Here is a 20715-nt window from a genome sequence, read left to right as displayed (position 1 = left end):
GTACATAAGTTATTTACAACTGTGCAGTAATGTGTTGCAAAATAAATTATCTAGAAGGCAGCAAAAGTACATTGTTAATGTATATAAAAACTGTACAGCATTTATGGGATACAATTTTTCTTTATATGAGTATTGGCTCTGTAGTGTTTTCAAGTTATGTTCTCAGAAAGAGAAACGAAATGCCCAAGATTAAAGGAAAAAATATATAAACCACATGGATTTTACTCCATTAAAAACAGTTGGCAAAGTCCTTTCTCTGCGTCACCATTTCTCCGTCTGTCTGTCCGCCACTCACCGTGCTGCTCCGGCGCACCGCGYGCCGGCGGCGTCCGCTGCTGTTGCAAAGCGGTGGCGAGCGGCTGCTGCAGGATGCCTCGCGCGCACCCCGCTCCGGAGCCTGGCGCCGTTCACACCTTCAGAGCCGCGTCTGCCGAAGTTGGACGCTTTCTTTTGTTTCTAATTCTTTTTTTTTTTTTTTTTTTTTTTTGACCTCCCCAGGTTATAAGAAACAGCTCAAACACCCCCCCCACCCCCCCTAGTTTCCTACTGCAGCTTCTCTGCGAGGAGATCCGCAGACCGGTGGAAAACAGAGAGCTGGAAATCACTGTGTTCACAAGTACATGAATCACGTGGTTGCTGGCCCTGCTCAGCAGCTTCTGCAACACCCAAACGGTGTCCTTGGCCTCCTCCCTGCAGGCCAGTCTCTTCGTCGGCGAGGTGCTCGCTGCTGCGCGCAGCCCGGCTGCCTCCCTCCGCGGCGGCCGCTCGGAAAGGAGATGCGCCCCCACCCCGCTGCCCGGTGGAGCCGCCTCAGTCCAGAAGTGAGGGACGCGCTGTGAAGAAAGTGCAATTTTTTTTCTTATTGTTTAGTTTTCTGCCGATAGCTGCTTCCTCCTCCTCTGACCAGGGATTCATCAGCAAGCGGTAAGGGTGAATGTGAGCTCGACCGCCCGACCTCGGAGGGCTCCCGTCCTTGCCAGTCTTCAGTGATGCCTCCTGGTTTTGAACTGTCATGCTGGCAAGAGCACAAAGTCATCGTTCACGTCAACCATTGGCACATAGAACGAGGGCACCTCGTTCACGCAGAGGGATTTGTGCCCCGCGGGGTCCAGCTCCTGCACCTTCAGCTGCCACTCCATCCTCTGCACCGCGTTCAAGGCAGCAGCCTCGTGTTGCTGTCGCATGAGCAGGCACGTCTGGATCGGGAGAGAAACCCAAGCAGAGAGGAGGGGTGAGCGGGGAGGCTGGGACGGCCGCCGGCTGCCAGTCGCACCCTGCAGAGGCCGGGGACCCGCGGCAGCCACGTGGGACAGAGCACCCGGTGGGAACGAGGGACCGAAGGGAAAGCTAGGCATGGGAGAGGCTGCCGGACAGGGCCCGGGACGTCCCCAGCCACAGGGCAGCAGGGCCTCAGCGGGCCGGGTCTGTCCCTGAAGACAAGGCCAGAGCGCCCAGGGGAACGACGGCCGGCTTCCAGCCGTTAGCTTTAACAGGGAATGCACAAACAAATCCACGGTGCCTGCAGGCGCCACCGTTACCTCTGCCTCAGACATAATCAAAATAGAGAGAGGCAAGCGAACAGAGCAGAAATTCATGTTCTCGCTTTCCCACCCGTTTCCAGCATGAGCACAAGCAAATTGCTCGGCTTTTGTGCGCATGGGAGAGCAGCGCGGCTCAGCCCACAAGGTCCTCGAGAGGCTGCTTTTCAAGGCTCGTAAGCACTCGGAGCACTGCCGCCGCTGGGAACAGCCTCAGCGGACAGTCCCCGAAGCCCCAGAGCGGCCCTCGGCTGTCCGAGAGCAGGGTCCTGCTCCATCCACTGCTCACATTTGAGCTGCCAACTCCTCCAGCGTCACCAGCGGAGAGGGTGAACATCCCTCCTCACTACCGCTCCCCAAGTTTGCCACCCTGAGCTTTGCAGAGCACTCTGGAAATCATTGCATGGGTTCCTGCCACCTGTAAATCGTAAAGCTTGCTGCAGCACGTGTTGCTGGCAAGGAGCAGGCCCTGCGGGCTTAACTGGCCGAGAAGCTCAAGCCCATATGGCAGGAGACGCAGAGGTAACAGTCAGACAGAGGACCYGAAGCAGAATGTGCCTCAAGCCCCCCTTTTCGAACCAGCAGGGGCAAGCGCCCTCCTGTAATCCCCGAAGAGGTGCTAGCCTCCCGGCGGTGCCGTCCACACAAGCGCTCCCCATTGCGGAACGCTGCCTACAGCTCCCTAGGACACCTCCTCCCAGCAGATTTTCAGGAACCATGAACACAGCTTCCCAAAAAAGCATCCACCAGCACAGCTGGCTGCCTCACCGGCCCCACGGYGCTCAGAGGAACCTCGGGGCTCTCCAAGCAGCAGCCCGGATCACTATCTCGCAAACCCCTCCCTGGCCCAACGCGGAAGAGCAGGACCTGCTCCCGGCACCGTGCCGCCGCAGCGAACCGGGCGGCGAGATGGAGTGCCAGGGCTCCAGCRCCTCTCACCTTCATTCGGTCGTATTTGTCGTCCACGTCTTGCAACCAGGAAATGAACTGTCGCGCGTTGAAACGGTCTCTGACCGACTTGTTTTCGTCTCCCTAAGCAAAAGACAGCAAAAGGGAATTACATGAGACTTTGTTTTTTCTCTTAAAACAGTCAAAGTCCCAACAGGCCATATTCAAACCCCTCTTTCAGCACACTCTCACCAGAAACAGGGCTGAAGTAACAAGGAAGACGTCTGCAGGGAGCAGTGATGGAGCGTGCCGCTCTGAGCTCCTCCGGCAGCCGTTTGCTCGGGGTTTCAGCCTCAGACACAGATGCTGTGCAGGCAAACGCACACACGYGCACGCACGCACTCGCTTTTTGCTTTCCCTGCAGAGAGCTAAGAATCCGTTTGGGCCAGCCCCTGCCACAGCCCCTGCGGCTCTCGCTCTCCTTCAACTTACGCCCAAGATCATAACGTCTTCAGTGTAGAAGCACAGACACTTTTTGGCTGAGAAATGCCGAGGGATAAAATCAGGGCTCCCGAATCAATATGCCAGGGCACTAATAAATTCCACTACACTGTTGCTGCACAGGATCACTTCTGCAATGCAGCAAGGTGCTTTCTTCAGAGCAGACAGGCTGGTGGCRCAGCTGCGGCGCGCAGGCCGGCAGAGGGTGCCGACGGGATCGCTCGGTCCCACTGCAGCGCCTTTTAATTCTCACAAAGCCGCACAGCAACAGAGACTGCAGAAACCAGACGTGATTCCCCCCCTTCCCTGGCACAGAACTACATGAAATCGAAGGAAGAAACGCTCATTTTCTGTGGACTGTGCAACAGAGGCTGGCTCTTTCCATGCCAGTATTCAGATACAAATTCATTTAATGGCTCTYTCCCCTTTATGCAACATGAAAAGAAATCCCGGAGTGTAGATAAATAAAGCTTTCAAGTGTGCAGATGATCCTGATCAAGAAGAAGGGCAGAGGGTCCTGCAACTCACTGATAAACATGAGTCATCGTTGCTTCTAAAGAGACACATGATGCTCCCTGCCTCACCGTGTTCCCGGATGCATTTCCTTCCCCTGCACGCACACGGGGTATCGCAGAACACGCGATTCGAGCCCTCCCGTAACTGAGTCAGACTAGTCAACCTGGGCACATGCTGGGGAGGTCTCCTGCAATGTGTCCTGTATCTGTGTGCTGKGGTGTGTGATAGGTACCTGAGCAGGAAGAGCATTAGTAACATCCCTCCCTCCCCAAAAGCACATCTCCCTTGGGACCTTGCACAGCACCTCTGAGACGCTTCATCACCGTACAGACAGGCACTGACCTGATTTTCTAGAGGCATGTTGTAGACCTCGGAGTCCAGCAGCATGGTGCAGGCACTGAAGGGCACAGCCTGGTTTGCGATAGTCCTCGCTGCCCGACAATGAACTCTCAAAATCTCCTGCTCACAGGAGACAATCAGCTTCTCCTGGGGAAGAGCAGAGGAAGCAGTGAGCGTGGCAGCCCTGGGTTCCCAGCACAGGAAATTCCCTGGCCTCTTCCCCGGCAGGAATTCCCCTGGAGCGCTGCCTYACCCGCTCGATGCTGTGCTGGAGTCGCAGCTTCCCCCTCACGGCTTCCTGCTGCTTGAAGAGCTCCTTCAGCGGCTCCGCTAGCGACGGCGGCGGGGCGATCTACGGGCACACGACAGCAAAGGGTTACAGGCAGCAGCTCCGGCTGCGTCCGCAGCCCCGCGGTGGGGCCTGCCCCCCCCCYGCCATGCAGGCAGGGGCCTTGAGCTTGGAAGCGAGCTGGCGGCAAGGCCACACGGTGAAAGCAGACGTTTCCCAAGGTCTTGGAGAGGGAACGGGGGCCGCCCCACCCCGCAGGGTGCTGCACAGAGCTGCAGGAGGCCTTTGCTCAGCAGGCAGGCAGCAACGGTCCCTGCCCTGCCAGGGGTCAGACCACAGGCAGGGAGGAGACAACGGGGCAGATGTTCAGCGCAGAGAGGCGAGCTCAGCCCGCGGAGCCAGCGCTCTCCCGACCACCTGCCTGCTCACCCAGGGTGTTGCAAGGGCAGTTTGTAAAGGGGCCCGAAAGTCTTTGACAAAAGCAAGGAGACTGTTAGAGAAACGCTGGAAGGAGCAGCCCGGTCCGCACCCCGCGAAGGGTTTGCCATGTGGRTGAGGAAAGAGGCACAGGACTGAGCCAGGGGAACAGGCGGCCAAGGCTGCTCCGCGTTTTCCTCCTGAGCGAAGCACACCTCAAGCTCAGCGTAAGCTGCAGAACAGCAGAGCAGGCGGCTCTGAGTTAGTCTAGGAAGGAAGGAGCAGATGTGACCGCAGGYTCACGGCTCTGTGGCAGACAAAGCTTGCATCAACTCATGAAACAGGGCTCCAGGCAGATGCTGGTCCCACTCCCCTCTCGCTGCAGAACAGGCACGTTTTCATCCCTCACTTCCAACATGGCTCATACTTGGGGGAAATGGAGATTTCCCCCAACACTTGGCCTGTTGGCTCACTTAGAGTCATGGCTTCTGAAATGGTAGGATATATTAAGACTCCTCAAAACAAAGTTTTGTGTAAGGGTAAAAGAAGAACCTGTTTATATTCCCCAGAGGGAAAATTCCCTGTAAGAATGTTACATCAATAAAAACTTTATTCTAGTAAAGCAAAAAGGGGCCTCTCTGAGGTTCCTGCATGGGCTTCATTGCTGTTCTGGACAGGCAAAAGAAAGGCCCATGGACCAGGGTCTATCGCACTAGCTGCAGCAGGGAACACAGTTTGACATGGCAGGTCATATTGACCCTCCTCCTCCTCGAGGCTGGATCCCAGATTTACTGCCTGGAGCATTAAGTTTATTGATGCATTTGTATTAGCAAAGTCCATTCATGCAGTGCAGCAAGGAAATGCAGGTCCCATTGCCAAGGAGTTACCACTATCGGCAAGTCAAATATTGAAGCTTTAGTAAAATGAAGGCAGGATGTAAGAGCAGCTATCTTTTCCTTACAGTCTTCTAGGTCCATTATCCAATTACTATACTGCTTGTAAAAGCAATTTTGCCTTCTGGCCTCAAATCCAGCGGATTCATATAAACACACTCTAAAGCCTCAAAATATCTTAGGTTCCTAAGCACAGCCTAAGGTCTTGTCTGCAAAAATACAACATTCTCAGAGGATGCATTTAGCACACAGCCATCCCCTTACCGCGGCTCAGTTTTGTCACCGCAAGTATGTTCTAAAAGTTTGCTAAAGACACCACCATCAGCACTGTAAGAGTGCTTTCACTGCATTAGGGGACAATGTGGTTGTGCTGGTAACAACAAGGGAGGGGAGAGTCCCTGGTGCTGTGTTTTAAACTGACTTGCAGAAATGAGAGAGGGAGAAAGGTGACTCACCACTGGAATATGAAGCTTGCTTAGAGGTTTGCCATCCAATAGGTAGGAGCCAGTATAGGTGACATATTCGGCGTAGCACTGAGGAGCTTGGGGAGTAATATAGCAGAGGATTTTCCGCTTCTCCTCAATCTTTTTCCTGATCTGGAGGTACTCAAAGTAGGGGTTGGATCTGTCACTGTGATAGGGTTCAATGTCGTCCAGTTTTATAGCATCTACGATAGCTGCCAGTGTTTGCTGTATCATCTCTCTAGTCTGCTGGGTGGAGGTGTTGATCTGCTGCTGCAGCTGCTGGTTGGAACGCTGGAACCTGCGTTTTCGTGGGTGCTGAGCCTGGGAATCGTCTTCCTCTGTAATTCGGCCTTTGGCACGCGTGGAAGGTGCAGAAACAGGAGGAAATTCCTTCTCAGAAGATGCAGCGTTCTGCTTGTTTTGATTGGCCAGCATCTGAGCCCGGTTCCTGGTAATCCGCTGAGGAATCTCTTCTATTTTGGGTGGTTTGGGAGCTTCTGCTACTGGTTTTTGTACTGGTTCAATGATTTCTGCTTGAGCGTTCCCTGGAGGTGCATCTGTCTGGGAGGAAGTGACTTGGCTCCCACTGCGTGCTGCATTCTCCTGTGTGATGCCGCTCTCGGGGGTGGTCAACGGTGGAGGACCGCTTTGGGAATTGCTCTCTGCCACCCCACTGGAAGAGGACAGGTCTTCATGAATGGGCTCCACCTCTTTGCTCTCTGCCTGAGCAGACTCTGATGAGGTCTGTTGGAAAATCTGTGCTTCTGATTCCTCTATTCCCTTTTCGTCAAGTACGTTCAGCACTTCTGAGGTGGCTTCTTGTGCAGTCACTTCCRATTTCTGCTCCTCTGCTTGTGGTTCTGTTTCCACAGGCAGGGCAGTAGTTGGCTGGCTGGCTGGTGGCTCCTCCTGTTCACTGGAAGCTATTACAGATGCACTAGCTTTAATAATCCCAGCATTTGTTTCTGAAGCTGTTACCGGACTTTCTTCTACTGGTTCTGTTTCTGTCATCTCTGTCTCTGGAACATCTTTAGGTTGGAGCGGCAACTCTGGTAGTGAGAAGGGGCCAAGGTCCAAGTCATCTTCTGTGTTGGTGAATGGATCAGGCCACGTTACAGGTTCCTCTGTATTTGCAGGTGCAGTATTATTGTTTTCCAAATAGTTGTTTTCTGGTGTCTTAACAACTTCTGCCTGAGTTTCTGYTGGCATACAAGGGGGCTCTGGAGGTATCTCAGGTGCTTCTTCTGGAAGAGGTTTGCAGTTATTAAAGAACGTGTCTAATCTAGTAGGGGACATGTATGGCGCTTGCTCATCAGCAGTCGCTATTTCTCCTGGAACTGCTTCTTCAGCATCTTCCTTGACTTCATCGAGCCCTGGTTCAGACACTGACAGAGGGTAAGATATAGGAGAAACTGGGTATGACGTATCTGTGGGAATGAAGGCTACTGGCGTAGGATGAATTGGTTCTAGGGAACAGAGTGGTGGTTTAGGGGACTCAGGAAACCTCTGGGGAGATTTCATTAGAAGTTCTGAGCCCATGGACCAGCCGACAGAGTGCTCTGCTGGGTTGCCCATCAGGCTGGGAGGAATTGCAGTGTCAGGGTTTCTGGAAGGAGGATTGTCCCAGTCCATATTGTTTTGTTCTGGCATAGCCGAACTAAAATGGTTTTCTTCAATAGGCGGTAAGAAGGTAGGTTCTGGTGGCATAATAGAAGCAGTAGCTTGCTGCTCTTCTGTAGTATCCAACGGCATGCCAAGATCAGGAGGAAGAGCACTTTCTACAGAAGGGGCCAGCAGTTCATCTCTATGTGAAGGGGAGGATTTTGCTTGTAAACCAGAAAAGACACTTTCAGGTGACTGGGCAACTCCGCTGACAGCTCCTGGTGCACAGTGCAAAGCTTCCACTTTAGGTGATGAAACTCCATAATCGGGTGAATAATAACCAGGAGACAAACACTGGAACTTCTCTGCAGGAACAGAGGGAAGGGGAACTTTTTCCTCCATTAAATGCTGCACTGGAGAGTCATAATTTGATGTTGCTGGGACACTTTGCTGTCTGAAGAATTTATCTCCAACACTGAATTCTTCCTCAGGTGGCCTTCTAATATCAACAGAGATAGAACGGTAAAGGTTCGTAGAGGGTATGGTACGTGTTGGGGTCTGACTCGGATTCTCAGGGAGCCCACTAGAAACATTTGCATATCTGTCAAAGAAGGATGGAGAACATGCATTCATGGACATCGTGGATATGGGTAGCGAGTGCTGAGAGTCAGCACATTCAAACATCAGATCTGTGTAGTCTTCGTTGCTGCACGAAGGAGTTCTTGGTGTCTGCATCACCTCTTCATAGCTTGGACAAGACACCACAGATGCTGGGGTTGGAACGCCYGTCGGCCTGTTCTGATCCGGCCGTGGAGACGCAGGAAGGATTTCCTTCAGCTGAGGGCCAGTTATCCAGTCTTTAGAATCCGTCCCAACAGCAGGCTGTGCCTTGTTGTCCGGTGACAGTATAGGAGTCAGTGGACCTAATTCTTTAAGTTTCTTGTCCTTGAGCTGAGTATCCAGCGTTAATGGCTTCTTTGTTGCCAGATCCAGGCTCCTCTTGCGCACCTCTTCAGCGCTTTTAATTTTGTCCTTTAATTTGGGGTCCCCAGATCTGTGTCGCATTTTCTCCATTTGCTTCATTCTCTCTTTGTGCCTTTTGTGGCGTTCCTCAATTTCCAGGTCCTTCTGGCTCAACATCCTCTCGAAGCTGGTCATCATCAGATCACCATCTCCCAGAAGTTTCTCCCTTGGCCTGGTATCTTTCTTGCCAGTATCTTTGGAAAGGGTTATTTTTTCATTTCCATTGCTTATTTTTATCGACTCTGTTTTGTCTTTCTCTTGGTTCTCCTTGAGTTTCTCCTTCAGCTTGGTTTCACCAAATTTGAGGTTTTCCTCCTTTGATTTATCTTTAAAGGTGGTAACTTGAGGACTGTCCTTGTCTTTAAGTGTTGACTTTGGCTCATCTTTGTGATGTTTAAAGAAACCATCTGCATGTTTGTCTCTATGCTTTTCCTTTTCTTCCTTCCATTTTTCCTTGTGTTTATCTCGCTTCTTTTTCTCTTTCACTGTGCTGATGGTGCTGGAACCGTAAGTCTTTTCTTTTTCTGCCTTCTTTGACAGCTCTCTTTCAGAATCATTTTTATCTTTCTTTTCAGAAAATAAGTAATCAATGTTTTTTTCTGGTTCGTCATCAGGCTCTGCCTTCATGTTGTAGGGAGTGCTAAAAGCCTCCCCATCCACAGAGAAATCTTTTTCGTAATGAGTGGAATCCTTTCTGCTACTGGAGTCTTTAAACTCTTCTGTTTTTTCTTTTTTCTCTGTTTTCTCCTTCTTTGCTTTTTCTTTCTCATGACTTTTCTTCGACGAAGATGAGGAATGTCGGTGTCTCTCCTTCTCCTTGAGTTTGTCCTGCAAGCAGGGCAAAGGGAGAGAATCTTTAAATTTTTCTTCAGAGGCATCAGTAAGGGAGAGATTAGAAGACTCAAAGAGGCTGGTCAGTCCTGGATCTTGTCCTCTATCTGTGAAGCTATCAGAGGAGATTTCACTGATTTTATCATTGGAGTCATCTCTGTAGTCATTCAGAGCCTCCTCTTCCAATTTTTCCAATAGGCTCTTCTCTGACTCTCCTCCTTTTGAAGACTTTTTCTCTTTGGAATGCTCTTTATCCGTCTTTTCCTTATGCTTGTTTTTCACCTTATCGTCACTGGCATGCTTCTTTTCAGCTTTTTCAGGGAGCTTTTGCTTGTTTTTCTTTTCCTGAGTGGAGTCTATGGATGTTCTGTCTTTCCTGTCTTTGTACTTCTCCGTAGAATCTTTCTTCTCTTTGTGTTTTTCAAAGGAATTCTTCTCCTTTTTCTCTTTTCCACCTTCCGATGTTCCTTTGTCCTTTTTCTTCTCCTTAGAATCCTTCTCTTTCTGCTTTTCTCCTGAATGTTGCCTATCCGAGGAGTACTTCCGGTGTTTGTCAGTGTAGAGCTCCTTTTCAGCAGCTGCACCATCATCCTTCTCCTGCAGACTGTCTAGTCGATGCATTTCGCTCCCAACAGCTTCACTGACTTTGAACCCCGTTAAGCTGTAATCATCCCTCTCGTCTTCACTTTCATCTGTGAAGATGTCTGCGATGCTGTACCAGCTTTTCTCTTTGCCTTTCTTCTCCTCCTTTTTTTCAGAGAAGTCTTCTCTATCTGCAGAGAAGTTTTTCTCTTTCTTTTCTTTAACCTGGTCAAAAGAACTCTTCCTTTCTTTGTCTTTGTTATGCAGGTCTTTGTACTTCTCTTTCGTTTCTTTTTTCTCTTTGAAACTTTTATCTAGTTCTTTGTCTTTCAGGTTTTTCTCAGGAGCAACTTTTTCATTTTTCTCCTTGTCTCCTTCTTTGGATTTTTCCTTGTATTTTTCTGGCTTCACTTTTTCTTTTTTTTCCTTATCAGGAGCATCTTTCTTCTCTTTCTCCTTCCCAGAATGGTGCCTATCCCAGCTCTCCAGATTTTTGCCACTGAATTCAGGGTCGGACTTATCCTTGAAGAATGTTTCACAACCATAGTCTTTAAATTCATCTCGATAGGGCTCTTCCTGCTTAGCTTTAACATCTTTCCGATCTTTAGAGCTATCAGAGGAATCTTTTCTATCTTTGTTGGTTTCACCTGTATCTTTTTCTTTTCTCTCTTTGACACTTTCTGCAGAATCCTTCCTTTTCTTGTCCTTTTCAGGCAAATAACTAGGAGTAGCTTTGTGTCTTTCAGTTTGGTCCTTTTTCTTCTCAGAGTTTTTGTCCACATAGTCTCGCTCTTTCTTTTTTAAGAAAGTGTCCTTTTCATTACGTTTTTCATTGTATTCTTTCTTCTCTTTCGTTTTATTTTCCTTTTTCTTGTCTTTAATTTCCTCTTTCACAGGCTCTATGATTAGTTTTGCCACGGTGTCATTTTTAATCTCCCTGAAGTCTGTTACTGGAGAATCCCAGCTATCTTCGCCTTTGAAATCGAAGGAAGAATCAGATGACAAGTCTGAAAACCATCTCTCTTGTTGATCATCCGAGAGGCTGAACTTTGTGTCCTCGCTTTCGGCAAATTGGCCTTTGTTATTAAACTCATCAAACCCAGACTCATCCCTGTAAACTTTTTCTTTTTTGCATTTTTCTTTCTCTTCTTTGAAGGATTTTTCTTTCTCTAGTTTAGCAACTTTCTCCTCCTTCAGATCATTCTTCTTTTCAGATTTTGATTGTTTGTCCTTTGACTTCTTCTTTCTTTCCTCCTTGTGTATTCTGGGCTTCTCCTCTTTGGGAGACTTCTCCTTTACAGGCTTCTCTTTTTCTGATTTACTTAATCCTTCTCTGAAGGATTTGCTCATGTCTTTACTACCATCTTTGACTTTTCTTAATGATTTCTCCTCTTTCGAGGATTTTCCAGTCTCATCTTTAAACAACCATTCCTTCTCCTCCACTTTACCTTTGGGGAGCTTTTCTTCCTTCTTACAGTGTTCTCGCTCATGCTTTAATACTTTCAATTTATTTTCGACTGGATTTTCTGTCTCTACTATCAAGCCTTTCTCAGGCTTTTGTTTAGAGTCCTCAAACTCAAAAGAAAAAGTTTTGATTATTTTAATGTCTTGGCTGATGGGACACTGCCCCTTCTCCTTGTTTTTATGTTTGTGTTTTGTTTTATGCTTTTTAACAACCTTCCCCTCCTTGTCCAGCTTTGGAATTGCTCCATCCACATTGGTATGGAATGAATTCTTTTTCTCAGAAACAGTGTTGTGTGGGTTGTTTTTCTTTTTGTGCTCTGGTTTCTTCCTGACTGGCTTTAGTGACTCTAAGCTCGAATCCTCAGACGAGTAGTCTGACTCGCTTGTCAGTCTCGTCCTCGTGGAGTCCGATAAGGAACTGACATCTGACCAAGCTGGAGAAGATATGGTTTTCCAATTGTCCGTCCTCCAGTGCTTGGAGTGCTGTTCTGTAAGATTAGGATTATGTTTTTGGGATGCTAAACTCCCATGAGAAGAGGTCGATGAGGCAGACAGAGAGTTAAACAAGGAGGATTCCTTTAGCACTAGCCTGGAGTCCTTTACACAGCTAGAGCTCTGAAGAGAGTCTCTATCATCCTCCTCACTCTCCACGTTTTCACTCTCTGATTCAGAGGAACAAAATTTGTCATTTTTTTTGCCAAACCGAACCTCTTTGCTTTTAGTCTCCTTCTTCCGCTTCTTTTTTACTTTGCTTTTCTCCTTCTGTGGCTTTGTGCTGGCGGGCTCCCGGATTTTGCTGCTGGGCAATATCGAGTGAGTCGAAAGTCGCAGCTTCTCCCCAGTCCCCACAGCAACGCTAGTCTCCTCCTCGTCCGAGCTGTCCGATAGGATGCGGTGGGCAGCTTTCTTTGGTGTAATTGTGTTATTTTTAGTATAAGTTTTCACTTCCATTTTGGGTATGGAAATGAAACTGTTTGCTTTAGTCTCTTTTCTGTAATCCTTTTTGAGCAAATGTTTGTCATCGACTGGCGGTACCCGGTCCTGTTCATCGTCCTCATCAAATTCATACTCATCCTTCACCGGGGTGATGGTCTTGGGGGGCTCCTGGGCCTTGGGCTTATGCTTCAAACCCTTCTCAAACTCTGAGTCTGTGTTATTGCCATCAACAGAGCTGGAGGGAGCGAAGGAAGGGGCGTCCTCCTCTTCTGAGGTCTCTGCAGAGAGAAGAGAACAATGTGTTAGGCCTCCGAGGGGCCCTGGGAAGGGAACATCATCACAGTCTGCTGCAGAGACCTCGAACCCTCGGGAACAGCCCTGCCGCCCCTTTGCCTCACCCAGCCTTTGCTAAGTATGCAGCTAAAAGCTCAAAATACAAGTTGGAAGATCTTTCAGAAAGGAATAGCTGTTCAGTATCAAACCTGTGAGGGATGTTCCTGAAAACAAAGTCCAGGGTGTATCGAGAGAAAAAACTGTTAACAGGGTTATGACCGTGCAAACAGAGTGGCAGGCCAAGACTCCCCAAAAGGCTTGAATGTYTTCTCCAATTAGAACTACTTAAAAGCTGCAACCTTTCCCATCTAGTACAGCCAYGATGGTGGCACTCGCGGGGCAGGCTCTATCAGTGCACCCTACTAAACACTAGCCCAGGAGCACGACCTGAAAACGCCAGCGCTGGTACAGCAGAGCTCCTTGCCTCCCTAGCTGGGAAGGGAGGGAAATACACAACATGTGCACTCAAACTTCCTCCTTTCTATCAACAAGCTGGAATATTACTGACATTTTAAAGGTAAGACATCCATTTACCTGCAATTGGCTTCCAATCCTACATCTCGATTGCACCAGGCAAGTGATCTCAACGTAGGCTTCCAGGGCAAACAGCTAGAGCTCCCGGAGCTAAAGGCTGGTAGTTATGTTGTCTGAATTTGAGAGTTACAGCTACAGATGGACTCCTGACCGTGACAGCAGSGTGCAGATATTCTGACAACAGTCTAACTTCACTGTCCTCTTAACGTATCTGTATTAACAGACAGCTGCAGGCCACAAACATCACTCCCATGTTCACATAAAGGTCAATCTCACCTGTTGAGCTCTCTTCACTAGAGGGATACGTGGTCTTTCCCAGGAGTAGATTCACCATGGTGGGGGAATTAGCTACTTTTAAAGGTGTTTCTCCCTTCCTGTTGCTTTGATGAGGATTTCCTCCATAATGTAACAACAATTTCACCACCTGAAAACAGAAAATGAGACTTGAAGATGAAGATGCTCATAAAGGTGTTTCAGTCCTAGGCTTTTTGCAGAGCTTTCAGATATGCAAGAAAAGCGGGGATGTCCTCAGGCTACAGAGTAGCCTCTCCTCAGGCCACAGGACAGGCCTTAGGACAGTAAGAGTCACTGATAAGAAAGGAGACAAAAAATGGCAACATGAATTAATTTGGGCAAGAAAGAAGGGAGAAGAACTAGATGCAAAGCTATGCTGCCTCTCTTCCCCACCCCGGAAGAAAAATAACCTATTCTCCTGCAAAGGGGAACACCAAACAAAACATTTAACAGCACTGGGGCAGGGAAATTCTCATTAAAAGCCAGCCACGAAATCCATCAAAAACCAACCTTGAAGTGCCCATTATTCGCCGCATCGTGCAGCGGGGTGTCGTCGTCCAACCCCTTCGTGTTGACTTCGGCGCCTGCAGCAAGCAACTGCTTTGCAACGTCATAGTAACCCCGGTTACACGCCTCATGCAACGCTGTCCAGCCTGCAAGCAAACAGACACTCGTAACATGGACATCATCTCTACGGAAAAAAATTAAAACCGGTGAAAAATATCCTCCATCCACAGAAGCTATAGCTGCCAACGTGTCTGGGTGCCCACGGCCCTGATGGCCAGCGTGACTGTCCCCCGACCAGCTCCCACGTGGCGCAGCAGGGTCCACGCGACCAAGATGCTCTGCACAAGAAACCTGCAGCTCTGCCTTGTAGCCCCAAACACTCACTGGGTGAATCCATCCCACTCTTCCCTTTGGCAGTGCAACGTGCCACAGACAAATCATCTGCTAGAATCGACGCAGCTCTGGGAAATCAGAAGGCAAAGTTTTGTGTATGAAATTCAGAGAATTGCTTGGGGAAGTCGGATCTCAACTCCTATCCCCTCTGCTGCTCCTCCATAGGAGGAACACCGCTGCTTGAGTCAGAAACGAGTTCTGAACTGCAGACGTTCCTCTGAAACATCCCCCACGCAGACCGAACAAATATTTTCTGCCTGCTTTCCAAAGCAAGCAGCTCTGCCACCACAAACAGGCCCCGATTTCACAGAGAAGCCAAACAGCAGATCTCCACAGTAACAGCGGCTCTCCTTCTCAAACAAACCTCTGAAGAATACAGAATGAAACATTTTATCATGTTCAAACAGACTATTTTTAAGCAGAAACTGTTTTGAAGTTTCCCAGCGAATGTGTGTGGCTGCTGAAGTATTTTGCTGATAGTGTCGTGGGAGCTTATTCAGATACCTTCACTTGGAGCATTAAAAAGGGGCACCTGTGACCAAAATTAATCACAACTGATACTTCAGTCTAGCACTGATATTAATCATACAGGCAGAGGAACACGCCTATCTATTTATAGCCAAAAAATCGTGCTAAGAGAACGGTAAAGAGCAAAGTCAAGCTCTTGGAAGTGCCAGAAGAAAGGCTGCCTCATGCTAATTCAGCCCCCTCGTGGGTACGGGAGCGCAGGAAGGAGACGCTTCATCTCACGACTACCATTTCGCTGCGAGACTGTTCCCTTCCCAGGGCTCGGGCGAACGAGCCGTCCCGCAGGCTGCTTTCCTCTCCCCGTTCTGCACGCGGCCTCCGACTCAGCCTTCCCCCCACCAGAAGCAGGAGCTTCACAGCCCGGCTAAATGGAGGAGACGGAGGTGCTATCACATCCGGGCGAGGAGCTGAGGCTCAGAGAGGAAGCTCCAAGCACTTTCCGATTTGGATTTGCTGCTGGAGCAGCTCGGAGGCTGATCTCCCCAGGGCACGGCACTCTGCGCGCCCAGCACAGCTCCCCTTGGGCTGCAGGCTCACGTTCTGCACTTAAAAAACCAAAACCCAGAGCGCCGCAGCTATTCACCATTCAACTTTGGAGCGATGATTTTACAAGCCTAATGTTTTTAGTATTTTTGTGCATACAATTTCTTATGTTTTAAGTAAAACAGAAGCTAAAACAGCCCACCTCCCTTTGCAAATCCTCCTCCAGACTTCCAAGACAACACCCATGTGGGAGGGAAGAAGCAAACAGACAAGTGGGTCCCTGTCACGGGCGCAGCACGCGGAGCTGCGACAGCCCAAGGAAGCGCTGCCGAGCGGGTGCAGCTCAGCCTCTCCTCTCCTCCCCGAGCAGGAGCAGGCAGTACCGGCAGGACAGCCAGAGAACTTAGCTGCCAAATTCTAACACGGGAACTGATGATTTTCAAGGATTTACTACTTTGACAAATCTCTAGTAGGTTTTTTTTTTTTAAAGGACAGCAGGACTTTTTCCCCCCAAAAGGGCAAAATTATTTCTGGTTAGTCTCCTCTTTATAAAAGCAAACCTGTGCTATAAAGAAAGTATTTCACGGCTGGTAGGAGCCGTTCTTGGAGAGGGCGCATTCAGCCAGACGGGAAAACGTACACACCAGGGGCTGGCTCCGCGGCAGCGACCGCCGTGCCGCCCCGGGGCTGCTCACCTGCAAAGTCTTTCACGTTGACGTCTGCACCCTCGATAATGAGCTCCTTGATGCGCCGGGCATCTCCTCGGATGGCAGCGCGGTGCAGCCGAGTCTCTCCCCGCTCGTTTCTCTTATTTACTTTATCTTTGGTTTTGGAGGCAGAGTTAGGAGTTCCCTTCTGACAAACTGTAGACTGAGAGGGATGCTTTGGTGTTGTGTCAACTGCAGGGAGGAGAGAAACACAGTGAAGAACTGCAACTCAAAGGAAGACCGAAACCCTTAGAGGGAGCTGTTGCAATATGTTTAATCTTGCCTCTCAACTGAAACGTTCGCCACAAGGCACCGAGAGGCAACTGAACCTCGGAAGTTGATGTGAAGACAGAGGAAAGCCTGTGTGTGTACAACACAGATATTAATTGCAGGCTGCCAAAGCCCACTGGAGAGAACTGTAGTCCTTGAAAAGACTGTAGGCAATAATCCCACGATTTAGAGTAGACAATGCATCTCCTTACCCTAAAACCTCATTTCCTAAGGGAAGTGGCCTCTTACCGAGAACACGCGAGGTCTGAGAGCCCTGGGAGGAGAGCGCACATTTCCTGGGAGAGCAGCTGAAGGCTCTGAGGCTACGCAGCTCCCCCCTCCTCCCCAAGTAACAGCGACATAAGCTGCTAGATTTGCGTTAAGAACAACAAAACAGGTGGCTAAAAACTGCAACGTTTGTGCGTAAGATGCAGGCACAAATATACAGATAGCACAATGCATCTAAAAACCCCAGAGGGGGTTGTATATGCAACAGATAAAATTACTAAAACACAAAATCCATGGTAAACACATTCCAGCTGCTCTGTGTCTCAGGTTACAGTGTGCATTGGTTACCAGTTTCATCCTTTTTCCACAAGAAGCAGCATTCGGCCCGTGGGACACTTCTTTCCACTACTGCCTTATCCTGGGAGCGACTACCCGAAGGATCGGCAGTCCTCGGCCACATGCGAACGCCGGTGGCAGTCCGGCACGCTCCACGCCTGTGCCCGAGCCCCCCGGGCAGCCACGGGACCGGGGTGTCCTGCTGCCCGGTGCCAGAGCTGTGCTTCTGCACAGGGCCCCCAAAGGTGCCCCCAAGCCCAGCACCCAGCCCACGGCGCTGGAAAGGGGCAGTAAACCAGCCCTTCCGCACCTCTTTGGGCAACACCGGTTACTGCTTTGGAACCGGAGATGTTTATCAAAGCTCGGGCAGCTACATGGAGATGGCAGGAAACAAAAAGCAGCCAAGAGAGAAAGGCGGGCAGCAGCGAAGTGCCTCCGTCCCGCAGCTTCGCTCCCAGATGCCCTGCTTTGCGTTTTCCCCAGGCAGCAGAACTGAGCTGAGCCCCAGCGTTCGCCTTTCCGGGGTGGCAGCTAATCTCCGCTGGTGCCTACGATCTGCTCTACCTACCTGGTAACTGATGTGGCTGTGCACTGCGTGGTCCAGGTACCCGCGAGTCTCCTGCAAGCTCACGCACGTCCGCCCACACCCCCGAGCAAAACCACGCTTCGGCTCTCACCTGGGCTGTTTGCAGATTCCTCTGCTGTCATCTGCATAAGCAGAGCGACTTGCTGGCGCTCGGAGAGCGGGTAGCCGGCCCGGATCCCTGAAAGGCCCATTCCAAACAGCAAGCCGGGCTTTCGYGTGGCGGGCTCCTTCTTGATCCTCTTCCGTTCTGGACCCTGCTTTTCTGTGATGCAACGAGACACAAAAGACAGGGAGGTTTCATCCGTGAACRTCACCGTGACTGAAAACCACCATTGAAAACTCACAGCAGCTTTCCAAGTCCGTTTCAGTATTCCACAAATTACAAGCAGCCTCTGGTGAAGGAAGCATCCTCGTGGTAGAAGCGCTGGGGTTTCCCAGCGGTGGCACCTGGGATGGACGCCCTCGCTCTCACCGCTGCCGTCCCAAGCCCCGGGCTGTCGGCAGCCTCCGCCGCCAGCGTGGCCGACGGACGGGCCCGGAGCAGGAGGGGCACCTTACCTCGGCCTCTCCTGGCGCAGGTCACTGGCAGCTTTCTAACGGTTTTCCTCATTTTTTCAAGCTTTCTCCCCCTCCCCCTTTCACTCCCTTCTCCCCCCACCTTCAAACAGCAGCGCAAGAGGGAGAGAAAGCGAGTCCACAGTGGCGGCCGCTGCCAGTACTGTACCTTCCATCTTGCTTCTAGGAGCCTCCATGTCATGCCATGGTGCTTCGAGGAACGAACACAGCCTTATGCCACCACAGCATGGACTGAACTGGAGGCATCTAAAAGCATCAACAGAGAGCGCTAACGAGACACAGGCTAACAGCTCGGAAACGTTGCCACCTCACCCCCGTATCACAACCAAGTCACGGACTTTGCATTCAAACCACCACGACACCGTGAACCCCTGCAGGGACGGTGCTCAGAGGACAGTGCCCGGGCAGCAGCAGGCTGGTCCTCTCCTTCCAAGGAGGGACGCCAGCGGTTCGGCACACGGGATACACCTGAAGTCAGGCAGATGAACTGCTTAGCCATAGCCGTTCCTGCATCTCCCCCTCTGGAAAAACCAGGAGGGAAGGAACCTAACCCCTGTGAGAAGTCTGAATCTAGAGCTTTTCTTAAGCAGGCTTCTGATTTTCCCTGTGCAAATATTGATCCTTTTCCCATACAAGGAGAGTTAGCAGTCCTTCCTACRTGTTTCTCGCTTGCTTGCTGATGCTCCTATCTGGAGGAAGCAGCAATTCTGCTGCACGCTCTTCAGCCGGTCTGCAGGGCAGCAGAGTCCAACCACAGGGATGTATCAGAGATCAAAGTTGCAAGGTGTCAGTTTAGGAAATAAAAGTTAAGTTTCCTTTACTGGTGCCAACCAAACACGGGACAGAATATGCATCTGCAGAGCAGCACAACAATGCCCTGCTGATAAGCCAAGTCACATGTGCCTCAAACTGTCCCAACCCCCCCCAAAAGTGTAAAGACGACATGGGGGGGGGGGTGCGTGCATGTGTGAGAATCCCTCCTTGTTCATACCTGTCTCTAAAGCACTGGTGTAAGTTGATTTTAAGGCTAACTGCACAGTTCACACTGTGTACAGAGCACCTTAGGACAACAACAATATTCTTAGAAGCCACATACAAAAGTTACGAAATGCAGGTGAACAGTTCCTTGTCCCAACATCACATCCTCGAACGCCCGTTCAAATCAATGCCAGGGAGATGCGGCTGGAGAAATCCAAGCAGCAAAGTACCTCGCTGTATCGCGGACATGCAACAAAAACACCAAGCGCAGAGGAGTGTTCAAAGCCTCCCTGCACAAACCGACACTTTGGTATCGAACCGGCCACATCTGCTTTTCAAGAGAGCGAGCCCTGCCTGTGACTTTGAAGCGCTAGGTAAAAATCTTTTTAATGAAAAAAAGTTTTAACTCTTACAGTCACCAGAGCAGGGCCCTAGCAGACTCACCCCCGGCAGGGAAGTGATACTCAGGACGCTGCCCGACGCGGACGACGCAGAGGGGCTTTCGTGGCAGCACGCCTGCCAGGAGCTGCTCCCCCGAAGAGGATCGCCTCCAACCTGCAGCACTTGTCGGTGGGCTGACGGCACAGCTGATCTCCAAGCCTCTCGGCGAGGTAGCACAGGCAAGGTCTCTTCTGCTCAGAAGTCTGAATCTAAACACGCTTATTATTTTGCCGGAGATATTTTGAGAATCCCAGAAAGCAAAACAAGGATGATACAAGGAGTCTCAAAAATAGGGTTTGCAATCATGTAAACGTTTGATAACACTCTCCAAGAGACAGAGCTTCAACTCTGAAGCAGCCTGGGAGGGGAAACCCTACCGAGAAACAATCCCAGTGTCTGCCCACCTTCCCTCCAGCGTCCTCCAACTGGGAAGTGGGGGGATGTGGAGGTCCAGGTGGATTTGCGTGGATCGAACAGATGCAAGCTTAATGGACTAGTAACTGCATCCATTTTCTTCCCTGGCACATCTGTGTAATTGCAACGCACGGTCAAACAGCATCATGGAGGCAAYTCTGAGCACACAAGCTGCTTAAGCTCCAGCTGCAAGCGGGGGGACGCCAGGGCCATCGTCCCCGCGCCGCGCTGCCCGGGCTGGCTCCCGCGGGGCCGGGCTCTGCCCTGCAGCCCGGCCTGGCCACGACACTGGGGACCTCAGTGACGACCAGAGGCACCCGCCTGGGTCTGGCAGCCTCGCGAAAGGCAAACGGGTTAATCTGCCACCGTTAACCTGGCTCTGTTTGTCATATTTGTCATTTTGTCAAATTCCGTTATTTAAGTGACCTTTATCAGACCAACGTTTTAAGAGTGTTAAAAAAGAAAAAAAAAAAGAAAAAAAAAAATCACCCTCTGCTCAAAATCCTCTGCTGACTGTTCTGATTTTAGGATCACATTTTCCTGCCTGTAACATCTCATCTTTAGCACTGCGTGAAACCACGCAAAACCATCACAGAAGCTGAACAGGCAGCTCAGCTGTCCAAGGCAGAGCACGCACAGAGCTACGGCAATGCAAACAGGCCGACCCCCCACCCAGAGAAACAGCCTCCAAGTCCCAATCAGTTACGCTTAGCATTATTTATAACGGTGGGTTAAAAAAAAGATGGAGATACGTATGTTTTAAGAAAGACATGTCTCTTGAAATCAAGAAGTTTCTGCATTGCACCTGAACAAGGCATGTATGT

At 50.2% G+C, this 20715-nt stretch overlaps 1 protein-coding gene across 7 annotated transcripts in view; it reads right to left on the bottom strand.

Annotated features, from left to right (window-relative positions):
* Positions 1-526: 526 nt before the first annotated feature.
* Positions 527-20715, bottom strand: part of ANKRD11 (ankyrin repeat domain 11) — a 160487-nt gene continuing 140298 nt past the window's right edge. For 6 of the 7 annotated variants that reach the window (XM_026084861.1, XM_026084865.1, XM_026084858.1 and 3 more), the window contains 9 exons: positions 17574-17744; positions 16051-16254; positions 13955-14097; positions 13427-13574; positions 5837-12561; positions 4036-4134; positions 3786-3929; positions 2478-2570; positions 527-1196 (listed from right to left, as the gene is read on the bottom strand). In XM_026084861.1, coding sequence (XP_025940646.1) covers positions 1011-1196; positions 2478-2570; positions 3786-3929; positions 4036-4134; positions 5837-12561; positions 13427-13574; positions 13955-14097; positions 16051-16254; positions 17574-17744 — 7913 coding nt within the window. In that variant the 3' untranslated portion in view covers positions 527-1010. The remainder of the gene's footprint in view (positions 1197-2477; positions 2571-3785; positions 3930-4035; positions 4135-5836; positions 12562-13426; positions 13575-13954; positions 14098-16050; positions 16255-17573; positions 17745-20715) is intronic. The other variant, XM_026084866.1, reaches the window with a different exon arrangement.

The sequence above is a fragment of the Apteryx rowi genome, unplaced genomic scaffold (assembly GCF_003343035.1).
Source record: "Apteryx rowi isolate R43461 unplaced genomic scaffold, aptRow1 scaffold_651, whole genome shotgun sequence".
Lineage (NCBI taxonomy): Eukaryota > Metazoa > Chordata > Aves > Apterygiformes > Apterygidae > Apteryx > Apteryx rowi.
This window is presented reverse-complemented; position numbering and strand designations above follow the sequence as displayed.